This window comes from Zonotrichia albicollis, chromosome 21 (genome assembly GCF_047830755.1).
Source record: "Zonotrichia albicollis isolate bZonAlb1 chromosome 21, bZonAlb1.hap1, whole genome shotgun sequence".
Taxonomy (NCBI): domain Eukaryota; kingdom Metazoa; phylum Chordata; class Aves; order Passeriformes; family Passerellidae; genus Zonotrichia; species Zonotrichia albicollis.
In genome coordinates, this window is record NC_133839.1 from 6,985,735 (window position 1) to 7,008,274 (window position 22,540).

General features: G+C 45.6%; 1 protein-coding gene across 5 annotated transcripts; it reads left to right on the plus strand.

The window, feature by feature from the left end:
* Nucleotides 1-18: 18 nt before the first annotated feature.
* LRRC8A (leucine rich repeat containing 8 VRAC subunit A) lies at nt 19-20,300 on the plus strand. Of its 5 annotated transcripts, none has more exons than XM_074555994.1 (4): nt 19-147; nt 1,563-1,688; nt 9,996-12,159; nt 14,891-20,300. In XM_074555994.1, exons 3-4 carry the CDS (start codon nt 10,003-10,005, stop codon nt 15,164-15,166), a joined length of 2,433 nt encoding a protein of 810 aa, XP_074412095.1. In that variant the 5' UTR covers nt 19-147; nt 1,563-1,688; nt 9,996-10,002; the 3' UTR covers nt 15,167-20,300. The 5 variants fall into 5 exon arrangements, with proteins under 5 accessions (XP_074412095.1, XP_014125054.1, XP_014125052.1 ...); XM_014269579.3 differs by lacking the exon at nt 19-147 and adding an exon at nt 148-203; XM_014269577.3 differs by lacking the exon at nt 19-147 and adding an exon at nt 150-213.
* Nucleotides 20,301-22,540: the final 2,240 nt, after the last annotated feature.

A 22,540-nucleotide genomic window follows, 5' to 3' on the forward strand; every position in this document is an offset into this window, starting at 1 on the left:
GCCGCCGCCCTCACTCCCCCCCCGCTCTTCCCGCTCGCTCCCCTGTGGAGCGCGCCCTGCACAAAGATGGCGCCGTGCCCGTGTCGCCGTGCCCACCCCCAAGATGGCGGCGGGACGAGGCGATGGTGGCAGCGCCGGCCGGGTGAGGTCAGATCCGGGGCGGGGCCGCTGCGGGCAGGGCGGACAAAAGGCGCCGGAGCGGCGTAAGGGAGGGTGGGTGCCGCGGGCAGGTGGGTGCGGTGGGTTCCCGGCACGGCCGCGGCGGGCAGGTGGGTGTGCCGCGCTCCCCTCACGCCACGGGCGGGCGGTGGGGGCGCGTCCCCCTGTGGGGTGATGTCCCGGAGGGGATGGGGTGGGACGCCGGGTCGGGGGGGCGCGGCTGAGGGGGCTCGGAAGCGGCGGGCAGGGAGGATTTGCTGAGTAATTGGGCAGCGATTCGGAGCCTCCGTGTGCCGCCGTCCCTGCTCCCACAGCGCCCGGGGCAGGGGGGTCCTCGCCCCGTCTGTGGGGTGAGGCAGGGCCGGGCTGTGCGCAGTGTCCCCCCGGCGAGGGGAGGACGCCGCTGTTCGTTACCTGTGGACGGAAGGGCGGTGGGGTTTATTTATATCTCCCAGAAGATGATTTTTATGTGTCCGGAAAGCCGCGGGGGCTGGTGCCGAGGTGTGCGGGGTTGAGGCTGGTACCCATTGCCTGGAGCGGGGAGAAGGTCAGAGAGTCCTCCCGGTGCTGCCTTTGCGACACTGTGGTACGGCTAAAATGCGATAGCTTTGGTTTGCAGGGTGTTGCTTCAAAATCTGTCAGCCCGAATGGTAACTTTGGGATCAAGAGGAATGAACCCTCGGACATCTTCAGTATTATGGGGTTGGACTTTCTCCCACCGATGTCTGTTCTTATTTCTCCCTGTTGTTAACACAACGCTCTCCGATGTTCTGCAGTCCTCTCCTACATGGCTGAGAGGCTGAATGCTGGAGAGATCCCTCTAAGGATCTGCTCCCTTGCCTGTTTTCCCATGCCCCGTGCTGACATGCAGGAAGCACGGAAAAAAACTCAGCCCTGTTGTAATTTTTGTTGATGGTGCTAAACTGCTTCCACTTCAAGAAGAGCCGTGTTGTGAGTGAAGGGGGCAGTTGCTTGGATCTGGAGTGGTTAGGAGTGTGGTATGTGTGTTCTGATACCTGATAGTTACATTTAAAGTGGATCAGGCTTTAGAAATTAGGCAGTAAAGTCATCTCTTTCCCCATCTGACAATGATTTGTTATTCTGCCCCTACTTGTGTAGCCTTCGTTGTGATATTAGTATTCAGCATCTCTCTTGGCTTGGTCTGCAACACCTGGTTTTTGGTAACTTCTGTTAGAATCAGAGATGCTGGAAATTCCTTCCTGCTGAGTTTTACTTGGCTCCTAATGTTCTTGCCATATTTCCAGGTATCAGCATGTCTCTTTCTGGCTCCCAGTGACCCTCTGAGTTGTTTGTTGCTTCTTAGATACTGTTTGCTGAGCTTTTACATGTCCCTCTGTGAACTCATCTGCTCTTTTTTGCTGATAATCTGTGTTTCATTTCAGGGAAACTGTTCCCATGGCTTGTGGGGAGTGCAGCGCTTCAGCACTCGCTCGGGATCCAGCAAGTAGGAATATCAGCCCCTTCCAGCACAGAGAACTGACGTGCAGATAGCAGAACCCTGCTGCAAGGTGAGGGCTCTGGGCCAGCTCTGAGTGGTCAAGCCAAAAAAAAAAAAAAAAAAGAAGACCTTGCTTAAACATAGATGCAAAGCACAGTGCATGAGATAATTGATATTGAGGAAAGGTGGAGTGGTGGTATTTAATTGTGGTAGTGTTAATTAAATTCTGGGTGCCTTTAGCTTGGAGATGACAAAGGAACCGAGCCTTGTAGAAAGTAGAATATAACAGTGTATAGTCACCCATAAAACTAAATCCTGGCCACATAAACCCTGACTTGTTACTGCACTTAACAGTAAATACAGAGGCTGCCCGGTGAATGTTTTGGTGACTGCTGCCTGGAAGGAATGCAGCTGAGAAGAAGGAGGAGCTCTTGGTTTGGTGGGTGCCCTTCCACTTCCCGTGGGCTGATGTTTGTCCTCCTGTAGAGGCGTCTCCAGGCAGCTTTTCCCAGCACACTCACCTGTCACCTGTGTGGGTGTCAGTTGGGCAATGACAGAAACCAGGTGCAGGAATCTCCCAGCCTCCTTGGTTCTGCACTGGGACACTGATTAAAGGCATTGCAGAGTTCTGTGCCCATCTTCAGGATGGGAAATTCTGTCCAGCTTGGCTGTGTTCTGAGCAGGGATGTGCTCTGTGTTCATTCCAGAACAGAAGAAACCCCTCAGGCTCATCTGGTGTTCTGGCGGTTCACTGACCCTTTTCTTTTTTTAACTTTGTCATGGTATTTGAAAACTCTTTTAATTCTTGTAGGTCAAAGTCAAGATGCATAAATATTTCCTTAAAGCATGCCAGAAGCCATGTGTTAAAAGCTAATGTTGCCATGCTTGAGATGTGAGTGCCTGAAGCCTTCCAGTGATGACTTTCTGAAGCTGGTTACATTATAGTAGCTGCTGCAGGCAGTTATAGAGATGGTCTGTGGTTTGGGGGTCCCTTGTGCTATTTAAAAAAAGATTAAATAAGCAGTGGAGGTCACATGTATCAAATTATTACTGTTTGATTAGAGCAGGCTTTTTAGAAGCCTTCATGTGTTTTTTCCAGATACTAAAGAAGTTTTTTGTTCAATAGAGTACTTCAGAAGAAAGCTTTTTTGTGTTTAACTGAGCTTAACTGGTATCTCAGAAAATAGAGGAGCACTATCTGGTGAGTGGTCCTGGAGAAGGGTTTATTAGGATTTCTGTGTGGGGCTCATTAAAGTGAGGGGGGCTGTGCACATCTGTTGTTTTGGTGACAGTTAAAATTCAGTCTTCAGCTGCCATGTGGTGAATCTCCCTTCATGCATTTTCACAAGTGTTTTCAAACCCAGCCTCAGTTTAGGGTATGCACATTAATACTGAAGAGGCATTCAGCAGTCTACATGCTTTGGACAGTGTATCTTGAATGCTTCCAAGCAGATTTTTTTGTTAAACTGTTGATGTGGTGCATGTGTCTTGTATTGCAACTTGAAATCCAGTTCCTATAGCTGGGTTATCTCTGCCCTCTGCCATTTGAGTTTTGGTTTTATCAGGCCTTGATGATGCAGGGTGAGGTGGTCTGTTTTTTATTAACTAATACAGTCAGAAAATGTTCTGAGCTGGAAGTTACAGTTTTGGAGCTGGTGGCCCTGAGGGCAAGCCCTGTAGTAGGGAATGTATGAAGAGGTTCTTGCTCCTCTTTGCTCAGACTGGGACAAGATATTAATTAGTGTGCTGATAGTTGATGTCTTAATTGTCTTGCATTGCTCTGGTCTGTGTCGTCTTTCATCCTGACTGGCTCATCTCTTGGAGCTTGAAAATAGCTGTGGTAACACCCATGGATTTGTGCATGTTGTGACAGTCTGTCATCAATGAATTAAGTTATCCTTGCTTTTACTCACTTGGAATTTATTGTTGACTTCTTATCTGCTGTTAGTTATGCCAAAGCTCTGCTCTGTCTACTCTTCCCACAGAGAACTGAGAGCAGCTGGTTCCTCCAGCTCTCAGTGCTGAAGAGCCCCTCCTGCATCTGGTGAGCTGCTTGGAGCTGGTCTGGTTTCCTTGAATAGTTACTAGCAGAATTAATTCGATCACTTGTATCAGGCAGCACAAGGGACTGCTTCATTGTGTCCTGTTGGAGGCAGCCAGTCGTGCTTTTCCAAGACAGGTTCAATGCCCTGTCCTTGAAGCATTTTTGTTATGGCAAAGAGAAAATTAATTTTGGATAGGAAGCCTGTGGCCATGTACATTCATAATTTATAAGCTGACACAGCCATTTTACTCTGGTTTCCATCAGTGTTGCAAGTCATCTGATGGACTTAAATTTACAACACCAGCACACAGTCCCTGCCCCAAGTGTCAGTGATGCTGGGAACTACAGACTGTGCTCAGTTCTGTGCAGCTGGGGCAAAACACTGTCAGGAGGCAGAAAATGTGGCAGGCCAAGCTGAGTCTGGCAGGGATTGTTCTGGTGCTGCAGCTGTTCTTCCCTGTGCTTGTCAGGACACGTGTGGCTGTGATGGTAAACAGGAGCTGTTGCATTAGGCTTGAGACTGACAGTCTTGCATCTGACAGAGCCAATTAATGGCTAGGTGTGAAGATGATAAAATACTACTCCAAATATAGGTGGATTATTCTTTTTAATGAACTTCAATAAAGACAATGTGATGCCGTGAATTCACTTCATTGTGCTGTGTCATGTGGCTTGGGTGGGGCTGAACGTTGTGAAAAGCACCTTAGCCTGCTTTCAGTGTTGGGTTCACTGCCTGTTCCACCCTGTCAAAATGATAAATGGCCCTTTTAACTTGACATGGAATCATAGAGTGGTTTGGGTTGGAAAGGACCTTAAAGATCACCCAGTGATCTTGTTCATTTCTCTGCCTCAGAAGATGTTTTGTCCCACAGGAGGGGTTTATCTTTTTAAAGCAGAAGGGGCCTGATACAGAAATAATGGTTATCTGGGCTTTGGTGTCTGGCTTCAGTTCTGTTTTGTTCTAAGCAGCAAAGGACAAAACAACTGCAGTTGTTCCGTCTCATGTCTTGGGCTTTTCCAGTTGATCATGTGGCTGTTCTTGAGCTTGGAAGGTTTTCTGAGGGGTGCCTGAAAGCAGCTCTGTTTTCAGCCTCCCTTTTCCCCCCTCCTCTTAATTCTGGACCTAGTAAACATGGGGGAGGAGAAACATAAATTCCCAGTCCCATTTCTGCCCAGTAAGCTCTTGCATTTCCTGATTTTTGAACAAAGAGCTCTGTGTCATGCCCTTCTTTAGGATTTCAGGTGGCAGCTTGCTGAGGAGGGAAGCTCTGCTCTGTTGAAAACTTACTGTAACGTGTTGCAGCGCGTTAATAATCAGGGCTGTAGACTTGAAAGCATCAAGGTTTTTATTTCCTCTATCTACCTCTGATGCTGTCAGCACCTGAACAACTCCCTCTTTCTCTGGGCTTCTGAGAGGTAAGAAATTCTGTCAGCAGGGTTTGACTTCTGCTTTGCAGTCCACAATTTTAAAATGAAATCAACTGATAATTAAAATACATGTAGACGAAACCAAAGGGTTGCCAGATTCAACATAAAAATTCATCCACATCTAGTTACCCAGAACTGTGTTGTGAGACTAAATGTGAGGATTTTCTTCAAATCAGGGGGGTTTGTGCATTCTTCTGTGTCTTGATGTCATGCATATAAGTGCTTCCTGGCCAATAGCTTTGTTAGTAACAGAAAGGAGGAAAGAGGAGGCTGGATAAAGTATTCAGCAATGATGAGTCAAGCTGACAAACTGGCCAGTGAAACAGAACAGTGATGTTGTTTCTGTTCCCTCTGTCCCGAGCTGGATGTGCTGGCCAGCAGCTGCAGGCAGGAATTTGAAGTACTGTTCAGCTAGGTGTCTGTTGACAATAGGTCAGTGTTCAGTTTTTGAGATTAAATGGTTTTGGATAGAGGAATTGTCAAAATTAGAGAATAGTGACTCTGTTAGTACCTGTGGTTTGTGGGAAGCACTCATGCTCTCAGCTCTGTCAGCCTTTAAGAAGGTACTTGCTGCTTTTATGATGTCTGTCAGCTAGATGCATTCAATCTTGTTTCTGACTGGTTTTACTGTGTAGGTGTGGTTTGTTCAGACTGTCCCTGTTATTCCAACATGAGTGATTATCTTTCTCCTCCAGGTGTGTTTGGTAAAACATAGGATTAGTACTTGGTGATGCTTATGGTTGGCTGGAGGCTGGGTAGGTTTGGCAGGCTGGTTATGTAAGTGTGGAGCTGCTGCTCCTGCACTTGGGACAGCCTGTTCAGCATTAGTGGGGAGCCTGTAGGTTTGTGCCCAGCAGGCTGAGGCAGGGATGGTCCCTGCTGGGATGCAAATCTGGATTCAGGTGAATTTGCAGGCCCTGAAGAGGTTTGTAGTAGCCAAACATGGAATGTGTAAATATTTCCAGGAGCATATTTATCTTGGCTGTAGTGATCCTGTTATGTAACAATGGGGCTTTACCATACAGATCTTTACTGGACAATCTCAGATGTTGCTGTTCTAAACTGACCTGAGGTGGTTCTTTACTGGATATAGAGAAGCTCAAAGTAGTGTTGCTTGATGTAGCTGAAATCCTCCAATACAAAGTCATTTCTGAGGGGGCAGGGGTGGGGGGCTGCTCAGGGACTGTGGTAGATGTGGCTGGTAAGTTGACAGGAGTTTGGACAGAAGTTTTGATGTATCAGCTTGTGCAAGTTTAGTAAAGTCAACTTGTCCTTAAACTCAAGCACTCTCTCAGAATCTCAGTATTGATGGCTTCCTGTGGCAGAGGAAACTTGCACATTTGCCTGTTCCTGAGCTCCAAGTGGAGGTTCTGCCATTTGAAGTATATATAAAGAGTTTGGACCCTTCTTCACCAACACTGCCCTGACACTGAACTTGCTTTTCTGTAGCTGTTCCTGTCCATAAACTCATCCACTCAGTTCAGGTGTTCTGTGCTCAGCCCTTGGTGAGGCTGTGTGCTGGAAGGGACTTGGCAAATAAAGCTTCTTCACAGTGAATATTTTGCTGCTGACATACCATCCTGGAATCCAACTCTTAAAAAGAGCAGAATATTTAAATCTCCAGTGTGTTGGTCCTGGGGATCTTGGCTTGCTCTTGCTCTTATTTCTGGCCAGCTCTCTTCATGCAAGAATTGTTCCCAGTCCTGAGCCAGAGTAATGCCCTCCATGTAAATCCCTCTGTTCTGCTGCCCATGTTGGGGGAGTTGGTGTTCCAGCTGCCTGTGTGTTTTCTCCCTGTAGAGTGGTGGAAATCCCAGTCCTTGTGGGAAGAATCCTTCTGTGCATGGGAGACTCGAGTGCAGAGAGGAGCCCTGAGAATGTGACTTTGTCTGCTGTTGTCATCCACCCCAGCAGCAAAACTGCTCTAATCCAGCATGGAGAATGTTACAGCAAGAATCGTGTTCTTAAATCATTACAGGATGGAGTTCACAATATAAAGATGACATTTGATGACAAGATGATCTCCTGATGCAGAACCATCAGGAGTTAGAACTGAATTGCATGCATAGGAATCTGGTGAGGAGGGATGTGACTTTCCCCACCTACTTTTTCACGTTTTTGCTGGGTACTCTTCCCTTTCATTGCAGATACTGGGAATAAGGTTAGATAAGACAGTAAAGTCCAGCTCCTGCAAAGGTGGCCCCTAGTTTTATTGTTCCTCTTTGGGACTTGAATGAATGGGGTCTCCACTGCTGCCAGAAGTGGGAATTTGCTGTCAATGTTTTTTTCTTCCCCTAGTGCCCCTGTCATTGTTCCTGGAAGGCAGGAGGTTTCCTGCTCCACCCTGTTAATTGCTGACACTGAACTGTAATAGGTTTCAAGGGATGCTCATGATTTTTTTTAGGTGTCCTGTAAGTGCATGGTGTAAAGGGGGATTTCCTACCCCATGTGACTGGTAAGCAGAACTAGGGAGCCATCTGTGCTAATTTCTTTTTGGTTTCCTTCCTACATATCCTGAGCTACAAATCAAAGTGAGTAAAAGGTTCATTTCTTGTGAGAAAGAATTAGGCATTTTCTGGATTGAACAAATTGAGTAAACCCACATGTTTGCAAATATCATGAGACCCCAGTTCCTGAAAAGAGATCATCCCAGTTTCACAATCCTACTATGGAGGGTCTGATATTTCCTACAAATTTCTGTACCAAGAAGGGAGGAAGCAGGAAGGACCTTTGAGGACAAGTAGTATCAAGGCAAGAGGAAAGAGATAAACATATTTTATCCCCTTGCTATGGAGTAGAAGGAGTAGGTTTTCATGAATAGCTGTTTAACTGCTGGATTCATTTCAGGTGTTCTGGTGTGTAGAGAGAGTTTCTGCTTTATCCTGCAGTTATTATTTCTGTAGTACTCACAGACAGCTTTTCCTAAGTGTACCTTGCACGTGGGCTCCCCTCTCCCTGGGACAGATGTATTCCAGGGAGGAAGCTGAAATGCTTTGCCTGGGGCTGGCAGCAAGGCAGTCACAGGGTTGGGAGGGAGGCTTTCAGTGCCTTGTCAGCCTCCTCTGGCTGCTCAGGTGCTGTCCACAAGAGGTTCAGCTTTGGCTGCTCCCTCCCCTGTGGATGCACAATTCTCCTGCCCTGTTTAGTGCAGTTCCTTCTGCAGAGGTGTGTCAGCCACTTCTCTGGGGCTCTACAGGACATTTTTTTCCCCTGACTGTGCTCTAGATCACAGTTTTCATCCCTTGTTTGTGACTTTGCTGGTTGATCATTAATAGATTTGCTGTTGCTTGTTTTATTGAATTTGTAGAACAGATAATACCCCTTTTTCCTCTCAAAATTACCCACAAAAAGAAAGTGGAATTTCCCCAGTCTGACTTTTATGATGGACTAATGTAGTGTTGGACCTGGATGGGCAGAAGGAAAAATTTTACTTCAGGAATGGTTTTCATCTATCAATCTGCCACCTGTAATTGCTTGAAACTTTCCCAAGCAGTGCTGAGCCAAAGCTGTCATTTGACCCCTTATTGTTGTGAACAGCAAACCAAAGAATAGAGGTCTGTATTTAGTGTCTCTAGGGAATGTGGTGCTTTCTGAGTGCACATTTGGAATGGCTTTCTTTGCAGTTCAGTGGTGGAAGGTAATTTTATTTAAAAACTTGAGTTCTACCAAAGCAAGCAGTGTGGGCACCCCTGCCTTGTCACAGAAGGCTTTGTCCCAGTCAGTGATATTGAGCTTTTGGCCCTCCAGGACTTGTTGGACTCTCTGTACAAATGAAATCTTATGGCTTGGGGTAGCATGCTTGAATTTTTGTTTTCTCCTTTATACTTGAATTGTGTGGGTTTCAAAATCACTGAAAGACTAGTGCTTGTCTTGCTCCTGAACTCTGCTAGAAGGATGCTGTGGTATTATTGCTTTTTCACTGTCATTGGAATGGGTTACAGTGACTCCATGTCCTTCTGGGTTACCTGTCAAATAGGGGAATTTTGTGAGCTCCATTATCCATGGACCAGTCAGGCTTGGGGCTTCTTGAAGAGTCTGCTCAAAGTTTCATCTGCAAGTCTGAAGGACAGAATAAGCACTGCCATCAGCCTGTGCTTCCCAGAACCTTTTGATTTCCTTTGTGACACTTAAATCCCTGCTGGGATGAACTCTAGGTTGGTCAGAGAAGCAAATTCTTCGAAGTATTTTTCCCCCTTCCTCTGTTTCTGAAGTAAGGAAGGCAAAAACCCAGCTGCTACAGCATTTCAGTACTGAATTTCTCAGAAGGCAAGTAGCTAATCTTTCCTTGGAGAATTAACACAAAGGAAGGAAGCCAAAATTACTTAATTGGAAAAGTCATGATATTGAGCAATGTTTTTTCTCTTTTCCAGCTTGTTTTATGAATGTCATAAGGAGTTGCATCAATGAAGTGGTTCTAGAAATGTGTTGTATGTAGATAATTTTCCTTGCCCCTTCTGCCATATGCAGAATTTTGTGTAGAAGCAGTAACAAACCAATAATAAATATGGTCTGTGTGTAGATTTTATCACTTCTAACAGTGCTGGCAAATTCCTTCATTCCTGAAATAAAATCCCTGGATAAAACAGTAAATTTCCAAGTACTGGTCTGGTCAACGGAGTTAAGTCTGCCCTGTGAGCTTTCTTTGAGTGTCTTACCCCACAGACTGCTAACAATAAATGCCAGTTCTGAGGTTTTGTGACAATTTGTCAGGGAAGGCTAAACAAACGTCACCGCCTGGGCTATAGCAAATGACTCACAGGCAGCCTCATTCATTTGTCTCACAGTTACTTGAAATTGCATCTCAGCTAATCCCAGTTTTGCTATGCCAGCACTTAACATGTGTTTTCTCATGCCCTCTTGAAGAGCAGAACAAAACTCTCTGAGCTGTTTCTGGTTTGCTTCCAGGTGAATCATGATTCCAGTCACCGAGCTGCGCTACTTCGCGGACACCCAGCCGGCCTATCGCATCCTGAAGCCGTGGTGGGACGTGTTCACGGACTACATCTCCATCGTCATGCTGATGATCGCCGTGTTCGGAGGGACGCTGCAGGTCACCCAGGACAAAATGATCTGTTTGCCCTGTAAATGGGTTACCAAAGACTCTTGCAATGACTCTGTCAGGGGATGGACAGTGGCAGCCCCGGAGCGTCCCTACTACAACACCAGTCTTGTTTCCTCTGCTGATTCGGGGCCTACAGGGATCCGATACGATCTGGACCGGCACCAGTACAACTACGTGGATGCGGTGTGTTACGAGAACCGTCTGCACTGGTTTGCCAAGTATTTTCCTTATCTGGTGCTGCTACATACCCTCATCTTTCTGGCTTGTAGCAACTTCTGGTTCAAGTTCCCAAGGACCAGCTCCAAGCTGGAGCATTTTGTGTCTATTTTGCTTAAGTGTTTTGACTCTCCATGGACAACGAGAGCATTGTCTGAGACGGTGGTGGAAGAGAGTGATACCAAACCAGCATTTGGAAAAATGAATGGCTCCATGGACAAGAAATCCTCCACGGTCAGTGAGGATGTGGAAGCCACTGTTCCCATGCTGCAGAGAACAAAGTCTCGAATTGAGCAAGGGATTGTGGACAGGTCTGAGACTGGTGTCTTGGACAAAAAGGAAGGTGAGCAAGCCAAAGCACTCTTTGAGAAAGTGAAAAAGTTCCGTACTCATGTGGAAGAGGGAGACATAGTTTATCGCCTGTACATGAGACAGACCATAATCAAAGTAATCAAATTCATTCTGATAATTTGCTATACAGTGTACTATGTCAACAACATAACGTTTGATGTAGACTGTAAAGTGGACATTGAGAGCTTGACTGGCTACAGGATGTACCGCTGTGCTCATCCTTTGGCCACTCTCTTCAAAATCTTGGCTTCTTTCTACATCAGTCTGGTGATTTTCTATGGTTTGATCTGCATGTACACACTGTGGTGGATGTTGAGGCGGTCACTCAAGAAATACTCCTTTGAGTCCATCCGGGAGGAGAGCAGTTACAGTGACATTCCTGATGTGAAAAATGACTTTGCTTTTATGCTCCATCTGATCGATCAGTACGACCCCCTCTACTCCAAGCGCTTTGCTGTCTTTCTGTCAGAGGTGAGTGAGAACAAATTGCGGCAGCTGAACCTCAACAATGAGTGGACTTTGGAGAAACTACGCCAGAGGATCACCAAAAACTCCCAGGATAAGCTGGAATTGCATCTTTTCATGTTGAGTGGCATTCCTGACACAGTCTTTGACCTCATCGAGTTGGAGGTCTTGAAGCTGGAGCTTATCCCGGATGTCACGATTCCCCCCAGCATTGCTCAGCTCACCAGCCTTAAGGAACTGTGGCTCTACCACACAGCTGCCAAAATCGAGGCCCCAGCCCTTGCCTTCTTGAGGGAGAATTTGAAATCTCTCCACATCAAATTCACAGACATTAAGGAGATTCCTCTTTGGATTTATAGCCTGAAGACGCTAGAGGAGCTTCACCTGACAGGGAATTTGAGCGCTGAAAACAACCGGTACATTGTGATAGATGGACTGAGGGAGCTGAAGAGGCTGAAGGTGTTGAGGATGAAGAGTAACCTCACCAAGCTGCCACAGGTGGTGACAGATGTTGGTGTCCATCTTCAGAAGCTTTCCATCAACAACGAGGGCACCAAGCTCATTGTCCTCAACAGCCTTAAGAAGATGGTCAACCTGACAGAGCTCGAGCTGATCCGGTGTGACCTGGAGCGCATTCCTCACTCTATCTTTAGCCTCCACAATCTGCAGGAAATAGACCTGAAGGACAACAACCTAAAGACTATTGAGGAAATCATCAGCTTCCAGCACTTGCATCGTCTCACTTGCCTTAAGCTGTGGTACAACCACATTGCCTACATCCCCATGCAGATCGGCAACCTGACCAACCTGGAGCGCCTTTACCTGAACCGGAACAAGATAGAAAAGATCCCCACCCAGCTCTTCTACTGCCGAAAGCTTCGGTACTTGGATCTCAGCCACAACAACTTAACTTTCATACCACCAGATGTTGGACTCCTTCAAAACCTGCAGAATCTGGCTGTGACAGCCAACAGGGTAAGTGAGCAAAGAGCTGAGTTGCTGTGTGAGGAAGTAGTGCTGGCACTTCTGTTATCTGTGTGATTAAACATGCTGCAGTGGTCTGTGGATACAACTGGCACTGCTTTTGTATCTCTCTGAGGGGTTTATCTAAGGCCAAACATTGCAGATAGCTCCAGGGCAAGCCTGTCTTCCAGGAGTCCTTGTCCTGTTGCATTTCTTCTCTCAACAGTGAGGCTGCTTCCAAGTGCCAATTAGAGGCTGTTTAGAAACCCTGGAGGTCAGTTGTTTCTCTGCAGTTGGAAGCATGTAGTCTCTAGATTGACATTGATTTTGGGCTTAAAATGGAGATCTGAGGAAGTGTAGTCTTAATCTAAAACTGTGTGTTTAAACCTGTCTTCTTCAGACGTGTACATACACTGTGGGAGCAGCCATGTAGGGAATGCACATCTGGCTTACAGCTTTCCTTAAGAGTACCTTGAATTTGCAGGGAGTACTCCATAGTTTGGTCTTGTAAACATGTTCTTTTTGTTTCAGTCTAAGTGCAGGGCAGATAAGAGAGGATGACCAACTGTGCTCTGCTGCCTGATTACCATAAGATGTTTCTTGGCTTTTGTTGGAGGGTGTTTATTTGCTTAAAGCAAACTATACCCATATCTAGTTCTTTGTTTCTTTTTTTTAAGACTAAGGAGACTTCATTTACCATATCTGACAAAGCTGAAGCTTTCATTCATTCTGTCTGCAAATTCCTGGGAGACTTTTTCCCTTTGAGTTTATTATCATCTTAAGTTGAAAGAGCCTCTAACACAAGTACAAATTGCAGACAGATAATTAAGTGCTTCTGGTTTCTTCTGGGACCAAGCAGGATTGTCTGGAGCAGTGCTAGTTTTCACTGTCATACATCAAGGTCCTTCCCACTATTGGTAGGATCTGTTCCTGGCTGAACACTGCCAGATTGCTTGTGAGAGACACAGAAACAGCTTTGGCTTTTCACAGAAGTGCTCTCAAATCAAGTATTTAATTTCTAGTATATTTCAATATTAGACAGGGTTCCTAAAACTCCATAAGTTGAGGTTAGTGTCTGAAAGTTTGTGCCTCTGCAAAGGGCAGACAAGGAGCAGTCATTCAGCAGCTCCAGCTGAGCATCTGCTCACTGGGGTTTCCTGGAACTGGAGGATTATGCATCTGTTTGTGTGGGTGGCTGAAGCTCTGGTAAACTTTGTGCTACGTTACTGTTTAGAACTCAGATAGTTCTGCACCATTTGCCTTCTGGCAGCCTTCCTAGCACAGCTTCCCAAGGGTTAATCTGCAGTGTGTCCTCTGCAGTTTTGGGGTGGAGCATTTCTTGGATGAATGGAGTTAGAGGCAGTTCCATTTCCTGCAGCACAGTGTGGCACCACCCATTTCTCTCTGGAAAAAAAAACCAGAAAACTTGAAACAAGAAAGCTGGAGCAGCCTTTGCTGCAGTGGCTTCAGAAACAAAAGGTGGTGAGGACCCCATGGAACAGCCAGCCTGGGCTAGGTACCTGGGCAAGCCAGAATTACTGACAGCCTGGTTACTCCCAGTAAATGGTGACAGCAAGAAACACAAGGATTGGTAGACTGGCACTTTGCTCTCCTAGCTCAGCAGTGTTAGTAAATAGAGACTTCTGGAGCTGCCTGGCACTGCTGTCCTGTCCTGGAAAGCAGGCTGTTCTAACACATTGCTTCCTTCCTAAACCAATACTTGTCCCTCAAATAACTCTATTATTTTCAAGAGTCTGTGATCATATGTTGCTGTTTGCAAAACACTCCAGTACCAGTAACAATGACTGCATTGAATTGTCTCTAATTGGTCTGGTTTCATCTTGGCTTTTTCTTAGATTGCTCCTCGTTCAGAATGGATTACAGGCTAATTTAGCACAAATGATATGCTACATAATTTGAGTTTAGAGGAGTCATGTTTGCTCTTACAGGCAAACTATAGCCTCCAAGCTCAGACTTTGTATTAAGGGGAGGATCCTGAGTTGCTGCATTTCGTTTCTAGCCTAGTGTTTGCTAAACCTTAGCCATAGGAAGAAATTCTTTGGGAAGACAGGACTATTACAAGGATTTGCTAGAAATCAGGCTTACTAAATTAGTGATTCATGGTTACCTGAAGGTGCTGCTGGGAAAGCTAACAGCTGCTGACTTAGTTGTTGTTTTATTTTTGGCACTGTAAAAAGTCCCTGTGACTTGGAGCCTAGAAAGTCTTTGCAACATTTCATAGCCCTACGGAAAGGATGGAAGAAGATTCCCAGTTCTCAGGGCCAGGAGGTTGGGCTGTAAAGGACAGAGATTACACAGGTACAACTAATAGTCCTGATTAAATCCAGTCTTTGTTCAGTGTACTATCAACTGTAGAATGGTGTCTTAAAGCAAAGGAACTAAGATCCAATGACAGAATAAAGAATTTGGGATGGAAAGAAGCCAGTACAGATGAAAGCATGTGACAGTGTAGCCCAGCTGTGAGCAGGTTTCTGGTGACATCAATATCTGCTTTAGCCACCATCACTGGTGATCTCGTGTAACTAGTGCAGTGTCTGAAAGAGGAATCCATACAATCATAGCACTGGGAGCACCCAAAGCAGGAAGCTCAGAAAGCAGGAACTCGCTCAAGGGAGAAGCGGACGATTGCAAACAATGACAATAAACCTTGGAGCTTCGTGTTGGCTCGATGGTCGCCTGTGTCTGTTGGTGACTTTGCCTGTGATTGGTTTCTTTTTTTCAGATTGAGAGTCTCCCACCAGAGCTGTTCCAGTGCAGGAAGCTGAGAACCTTGCACCTGGGCAACAACGTGCTGCAGTCGCTGCCCTCGCGGGTGGGAGAGCTGACCAACCTGTCGCAGATCGAGCTGCGCGGGAACCGCCTGGAGTGCTTGCCCGTGGAGCTGGGGGAGTGCCCGCTGCTCAAACGCAGTGGGCTCGTGGTGGAGGAGGACCTGTTCAACACCCTGCCCTTGGAAGTCAAAGAGCGCCTCTGGAGGGCAGACAAAGAGCAAGCTTGAACTCCCGAGGAAAGGGGAAAGCCTCTGATCAACTAGAAGGAAGCAAAAGGCCATTTCAGTCCCCTTTCACCCAGATGCTCCCCTTTCTCCACTCCAATCACTATCAAACTGGCCAAGGAGTACTTGACAAACATGACTCTGAATGAGTCAGCTTCTTGCCTCAGATGCAGGATGGGGGAGGCTTGGGATCAGGATGAGGATCAAGACAGATTAATTGGCCTCTGAGCAGGGCCCAGGGGGAATTAGAGGTGTTGCTGTTCTTCTGAACAGGAATTGGGGTGAGGTGGATGGTGCTGCTGAGAAGAAATGACCTTTGAACGGAGGAGAAAATGAATGTGGGGATTGCTGCATTGCCCCTAACAGGGCTGGTATGTGTCAGGGGCTGAGGGAGTCCAGTGTCCTGCAAGCAAAGATCAAGAGACAAGGAAACCTCTTGAACCTCCATCTCTGTGACAGCTGGACTCAGATTCAGTCAGTGAGCCCCCAGACTGGGGTGGGATAGGACACAGACAGCTGATTTTATCTCGATGCTGGCATTAGGATTTGGGAGATAAACATCTCGCAGCTGCTTGAAAGCAGAATTTTTTTTTTTTTATAATTTTCTTTCCCCTTTGCACACTCCCTGCCTTCTCCTCTGCTCCTGGAGAAGAAACCAAACCTTTAAGATTGCACTACTGTAATGATTTCAAGTCACTTGTTGGGGTGAGTAGATCACAGCATCCTTCTCCAGCTGATGTCCTGGAGGCACTGACACAGCTCCAGAGCCTGTTCTGAAATGGATGGTTATAGTGCAGGTGGGAGATCTGGATAAAAGGCAGTTGGACTGTCTAATCTACTCTCTCAGAAGCATTGAGTTGCTTCTGGCTTTTTAGTTCCAAGTTACTTTTTAATTGTTGTTATTTTGTTGCATATCAAATAGAAATGTACAACTGGCCCCTGTGTCAGGGGCTCTCATGGGGCTGGAGAGGAAATTGGGGCTTCCTCTGCACCTCTTGTCCCCCATTCTGCCTTCCCCCAAAATGAAGTTGTTAAATTAAGTTGTTCAGTGCTCTGCCAGTGTTTTTCATGGATGCAGTCTAGAGAGCTGCTTGATTGCTCTCTTCTGTTGTTCCCCTCACTTTAACAGCTGTCAGTTCCTGTTACACCTCTTGACCTAAATAGGAGGCTAACACTGATTGAACCTGGTGCTGGAAAAGAAATCTTGTCCTCTTGTTTGTTCCTTCCCTTTTCATTCCCTCAGTGTTAAGGAGGAGAATGAGAATCCTCTGTGGACTGAGCTCTTCTGACTTCCTGAAACAGAGCAGCCTTTACTGAAACAAGTTCAACCTGTTTGGTGGTATTTGTCAAAAAACCCCTCAACCTTCTGGGCTGGCAGAGGTAGATAATGTGTAACAGTTACTGATTATCTTGTCCTTAAGGTGGGGTGGTTAAGATGCCTCCAGGACACAAAGGTTTTCATTTTTCCATCAGAAGGAAGAGGAGGCACCTGGACCTACAGGTCCTGCTTGTAACATTCTGCATCAGGTTGGCTCCAAGGTGCAGTGCTGCAAGCTGGGGGATGAGAAGTTTGGAGGCCTCCCATGTGTACAGAGGGGGAAGCTCCATCCAGCTCCAGAGTGATTCCTGACAATCTGCCAGGAGTGCCCTGGCTTTCCACCTGGCTTGTGGTGATCCCGTGGATGCTGGGGCAATAAGGCACAGTGTGGCTCTCTTCATCAGATGTAAGATATGAAATATATATTATATACTAAATATGCTGAAACCATGAACAATGTTAACTGGACTCTGGATTTATTGATGTTCAGATGCTTAAATAAAGCTACATTAAAATCAGGAGATCTGTTTATAAAACTGCTTTTAAGAAAAATGTAAATCTTGCTTCCCTTAGTCCATTCATTATGAATCGTCTAAACAGTCCAGGGGATAATATAATTAAATCTCCATCTGGGAGGCAAGGTACTGTAAAAGCTTTTCTGGCTTCTAATAGGGTTAGTGTCTTGAAATTGTGTTAGAGCTGGGGCCACAGCAGAAAGGATGGGGAAGGACTGATGCTGATTGGATTGTATTTGTATTTGCCCAAGCATTTTGGATCACAGAAAGGACAGAAATTGTTAGGTGTGCTTTGTTTCCTGAGTAAAGCAGGAATGGCTTCAGGCTTAGCTACAGAAATGCTGTTTTCCAACCAGTTCCCTGTGGTGGATGTGGGGGCTGTTTGGATGGTGAAGGAAGCTTTTTTTTCCTTAGTCTGTGCTAAAAGATAGCACTGGAGAATAACAGCCCCTGAATGGAGATGTGGACTCTGTTTGCTATTCAAGGCCACTGGGTGACTGTTTTATTACTCATGTATTTCAGAGCAGGAAGGGCTGAAAGAGCAAAGCACCCCTGGGAGTTCCACCTGGCTCACAGGAGCAGTGAGATTGCTCCAGGATGCCTAGACTGGAGAGGAGTGCTTTGACTTTTGATTCCAGGTGTGGTTTAAGTTATAAACCTAAACTTTGCACAGCTGGGTTAGAGTTTCCATAAACAGCTCCTGACAGTATGCTGCAGTGCTGCTAGAAGCTTGCAATGCTCCTGAACAGCTCTGAGTCCCAGCAGGATGGGTGAACAACAGTTCTGCCAGAAGGGAGGGACTGCCTCCAGCTGCAGTGCTCTGCTCCTGCTGCTTCCTGAGCAGAGACTGCCCTGGGCCTGAGGTGTGCAAAGCAATTGTAAGACAAGCTGGTCATTGATCATGCATGGAAATGCCAGCTTTGTGCTGCTTTTGCAATAGTCCAAGCTTAACTCTGGTTATGGCTGTAGGGGCTTGAGAGCTCCCTGTGTGGCAGAATGGGGATGAGCAGTCTGCTAATGTTTTGTGCTGGACACACTGGTGACACAAATACATTGGCACTCTGAAAGACAGCAATATGCATTATTTAACTTCTGGTATGTGCTGCTTGGTCTTCCAGAGTATGTCTTGTATGATGAGATGGAAAAAGCTTTAAAACTTCCAAGGATGGGATCTAGACCATGAGTCCTGCACATGTTTATCACTGAGTTGCAAAACTCAACCCACAGCAGAGCAATTCACTTCCCAAACTTTTCTGGATTGCTCATTCTGTGAGGGATGTCCCTACATCAACAATCCATCCTCACTTGCAAGTATTCAATCCATGAATATTCTGTATTTTCCTTCAAGTTTCCATCAGACTGAAGCTTAGGGGGTTTATTTGAGACAGATCAGTGCATTCACAAAAAGCATTCAGTTTAAGCAGACAGTCACTGCCCTGGTTAGTGTCTTGTTCTCCTGACAAGCTGTTCAAAACAGTTGCAAACCAGATTATTTATTAGCTGCTAAACCAGGCAGCAACTTGAATTAAACCCACCTGTTTCCTTAATAGCACTTCTGAGCTGAACAAGTTCTTGGAGATCACAAGGATGCTCATCCCATGTTAGGATTGAAGGTTAGTGACATGCACTTTACCTTTCCTGCTAAATACCCCAAAAAGTGATAAGTTGCAATTAATTATTTTGAACCAGCTGAAAGGCAAGGAATATAAAACCTATTAAATGTGTAAAATTGTGCTGTACCCTGACACTGTGCACTGGAATGTTAGCTGAAGTTGTTCTGTGTTTCAGATTACTTTCTGATTTTGTTATTTGATCCCCAGTTAATTTAGCAGCTGGAAGTATTTTACTCTGTCAGTCTGAGTGGTTAAATAGCTGTTACAGATATCTTTCATGATGTGCTGTTCTTTCATATTAATTGTCACTTCTTTTTAATAGCCTACCTCATTTTTTATTTTTTCTTATTACCATTTATACACTCTATTTAGCTCACTCCATTTTAATTAAAGTTCTTGGTCTTCATTACTGTAAATAGTATGAAGTGACTTTCTGTTGCTGAACCACATGAAGTCTTCTTTCTTTTTTTTCCCCCTCTTAAACAATTGATTCCAGGAATTTTGAGAACAATAACATCCTTTACAGAGGATGAGTTGTCTGGAAAAAAAGTTTCAAATTTTATTGATTCTTAGGCTGTGACATTATTTCCTTTCCTTACCTCTTTTCCTGCTTTAGAATGGAACTCGCATGGTTTGAGTTCCTTGGATTTTTAAATGTTTTTTCAGTCCTCCTTCAGGGGAGGAGTAACTTTTTCCCCCTCATCAGTAGCTGTGCCTTCTCTATAGATCTGTTAATGTGACATCTCCCCAGAGGCACTTGCTCTCCCTGGAGTGTGTTTGTAGCAGTGCCTGCCTGAAGCCAACTCATCCCTTGGATTCTTTTTCTTTCAACCCTGGAGGGATTTTCTGACTTGGGTGATTTCTCACTGCCAGACAATTCTGTCCTACTGTAAAGCAGAGTCACCTGCTCTGAAGGTCACCTAAGGTAAGGCTGTGAGGATGCTGACAAGGAAATTATTGCTTAAACTTCACTTTTAAAGTTTTTCTTCCATTTTAACCCTACTCTTTGGCCACAGTGGATAATGTACTTTTCCCAAGCATGTGCCAAAAGTGAATGAGTTTTCTGTCCTACCTCATTCTAACAGTGTACAAAGCACAACTGGAATGGGGCAGGATTATTAAAGTTTAATTTAGACCCTTCTCCCTCCAGCTGTGGGTTAATATTAAACTGCTTTGGGAGTATGAAATCCTCCAGGAAGCTCAAATCCAAAATCCAGTTTCCAAAGTAGCAGCACTTGAATTGCTGGACCCCAATGGCAAAGGTCAGCTTCGTGTGAGTTCACACAAAGGCTTAATTTAGGATTCCTGGAATTTTCCATCCCTTCCTCCATTTCCTTTAAAGGAATTTTATTTGACAATGGAAGAGTTTTTCTGGAGGAGGTTTAATGAGAAGGGGGCTACTGAGCCTGAGTCATCTTTACAGCCGACACATGTGTCCATTTCAATAACTCATGGCTTAAACATGGTTCACTCCCATTGTGTAAATGCACGAGCAGGGCTGTGGTTTGGCATCTGGGACCCGAAACTTGGTGTAACATTTCAGAATCATGACATTCACTTTGTGTGTGGGATTGTTTGGGCAGCTGAGCAACAGCACCTTCCCCGTGAGCACTGAGGGCTGCTCTTGCTTGCTCTGAAAGACTTGTACGACTGGACACTTCACCAGAATAAAAGTTTTAATTTGCATTTTCTTTCTATGTCTGCATTCTTTGGTGTTTCCTGTCTATGAAGGCATTCAGCCTTCCATGATGTCACTTTTCAAAAGACAGATGTTAATAATTGCAGCTATTGTGTGGGATTATTGGGTTCTTTTGCTCATTACAAAAGTCCTAGTGGGTTATGACAATCCTCTATGAATTAAGTAGATGTATAAAAAAGAGGTATTGCTCTGTGCCAAGCTGGGGTTGTGTCACAGATTTCACTGTCACTTTACAAGTGTCCAAAACAGTTTCTGTTTCTGAATTTAAGGCTGTTGCCATAGGAATTGTCTTCAGATTGGTAAATTATTTCAGTTCCTGCCTTCCCCATGGGCTCCTTAACTAGAAATGCTGGTAGATAGTGTCTTTCCCAATTCATGAAGTGTTACAGAGAATCAGCCTGTGACTTGCAAAGAAAATTTGAGTGTCTGTGCAGCTCTTTTATTGTAGAAAGGTGTTTCTCTTGAGTTTTGCCTTCCCTCACTTCCTTTGTCTGTGACTACTTGACCACAGTGACATTGGCCCCACTTCAGCCAGAGAACATAAGCAGGCTTTGAAACAGGTAAGTGGGAGTTCCTAACGCTGCTTTTTGATGAGTTTTAATGAAATGCAAGACTGAACCCCAAGAAAGAAGAGGACAAAGTGTCCCTTGTTATCTAAGGCTCACCTGGACCTCAGCTCCTTTTGGCTGCTTTACCTTTTGGAGGACTCACCTGGTCTTTGAGGAAATCATGCTTCCTTTGCTCCTTGTTTCTCATTAAATATTCTCTCACTTGTTGCTGATCAGAGGTTTCAGGAGAGGTGAGGTGGTCCAGAGGAAGATTTTCCTCCTTGAAAACCCTGGCAACTCCACAGCAGCAGCTTAGGTGTGAGTGCTGAGCTGCTTGAGCTGGCTTGGCTTCAACAGGAGCCCTTATTGGGGTAACTGTGCCAGCCCAAAAGGCATTTGAGACACTTGATCTGCACCTTTCCTGCAGACATGGGCTGGGCTTTGGCAGCCTCCAATGGAGCTTGCCACAAGTTTTCTTGCAGAGCTGGCAGGAGAAAATGTTGAGTCTGCAAAAAGAGCTCTTGTAGGGGGAGGAAGGAAAGGAAAAGGAGCCATTTCCCAGTTTTGTCTGAGTACTGTCAACCTTTCTGTGTAAAATTATGGGGAGAGAAGGCTTTACAATGGTGGCATCCTTCTCTTTGACTTTTTTTGGGCATTGTGTGGCCAGAGTGGTGTTCCTCTTGCTGGAAACGTCTTTCTGAGCCTCAAAACAGGGGCATGGCTGGAACAGGAGGACTCCTAAGGACAACAGATATGGAGAGCTGCTCCTGGAACCAGGATGGGCTTTATCTCCTGGTAGCTGCTGCATTGTTTGCTGTGATCTGCTGTTTATATTGCTCAAAACATGGAACATGGTGTTTCCATGGAACAGGAAAGCTGTGGTTTGCTGCTGTGGCATGAACCAAAGCAGCCTCTGGAGTCATGGTGTGTGTAAGGAGGGGAGTGGAGAGGGTGACGTGATGAGCTGCTGGTGAAACCACCCTGTGTGGGAATGAGGAGGATGTGACACCACGGTGACACCACGGTGACACCACGGTGACGGAGGAGAGGGACTGGGGAGTGCCCGGGAGTGTTTCCGGGAGTGTTCCTGCAGGATTGCTGCCTCCTGGGGAGGGCTGAGGTGGCTCACACAATCAACTTGCAGGCAGCAGCCTACAGCTGCTTTTTCCCCACTGGTCATGCATCTTCCACTCCATCACTTGGTGAGAGAGTGTTAAGAGGAAGGAGGAAATACTGGAATATTTTCTTGAGCTTTGCACCATTGGAGACTGATTTTTTTTATTCTTTTTTTCCCCCCTTTCCAGGTTTGTAGTCCAGTGATTAAAGTCTCTGGTAGAATTCAGCTTTTTAAACTAAAAGCCTTTTAAACTAAAATCCTTCCCTCTTGGAGGGATTTCTCCTGTGCCCCTTCTGTCTGTGTTGCTCAACTCTCATCCCTGAACTCGAAATCTTCCTGAATTCATATCCTTCTGTGTACAAGGAAAAGCCTGAAAAAAGTTAACCCCCTAATTTCCTCTTTATTAAAAAAAAGAAAAGTTTTAGTAAGATGCAGAGGGATTTTACCTACAATTCCCTTACAGAACAGAAAACTTTTTTTTTTTAAACAACTTCTCTTTAAATGGATTTTCAGCTGCTAGGATGTAAACACTTTGCTGTGAGCATTTTGCATTCCTTCCTTTTGCTG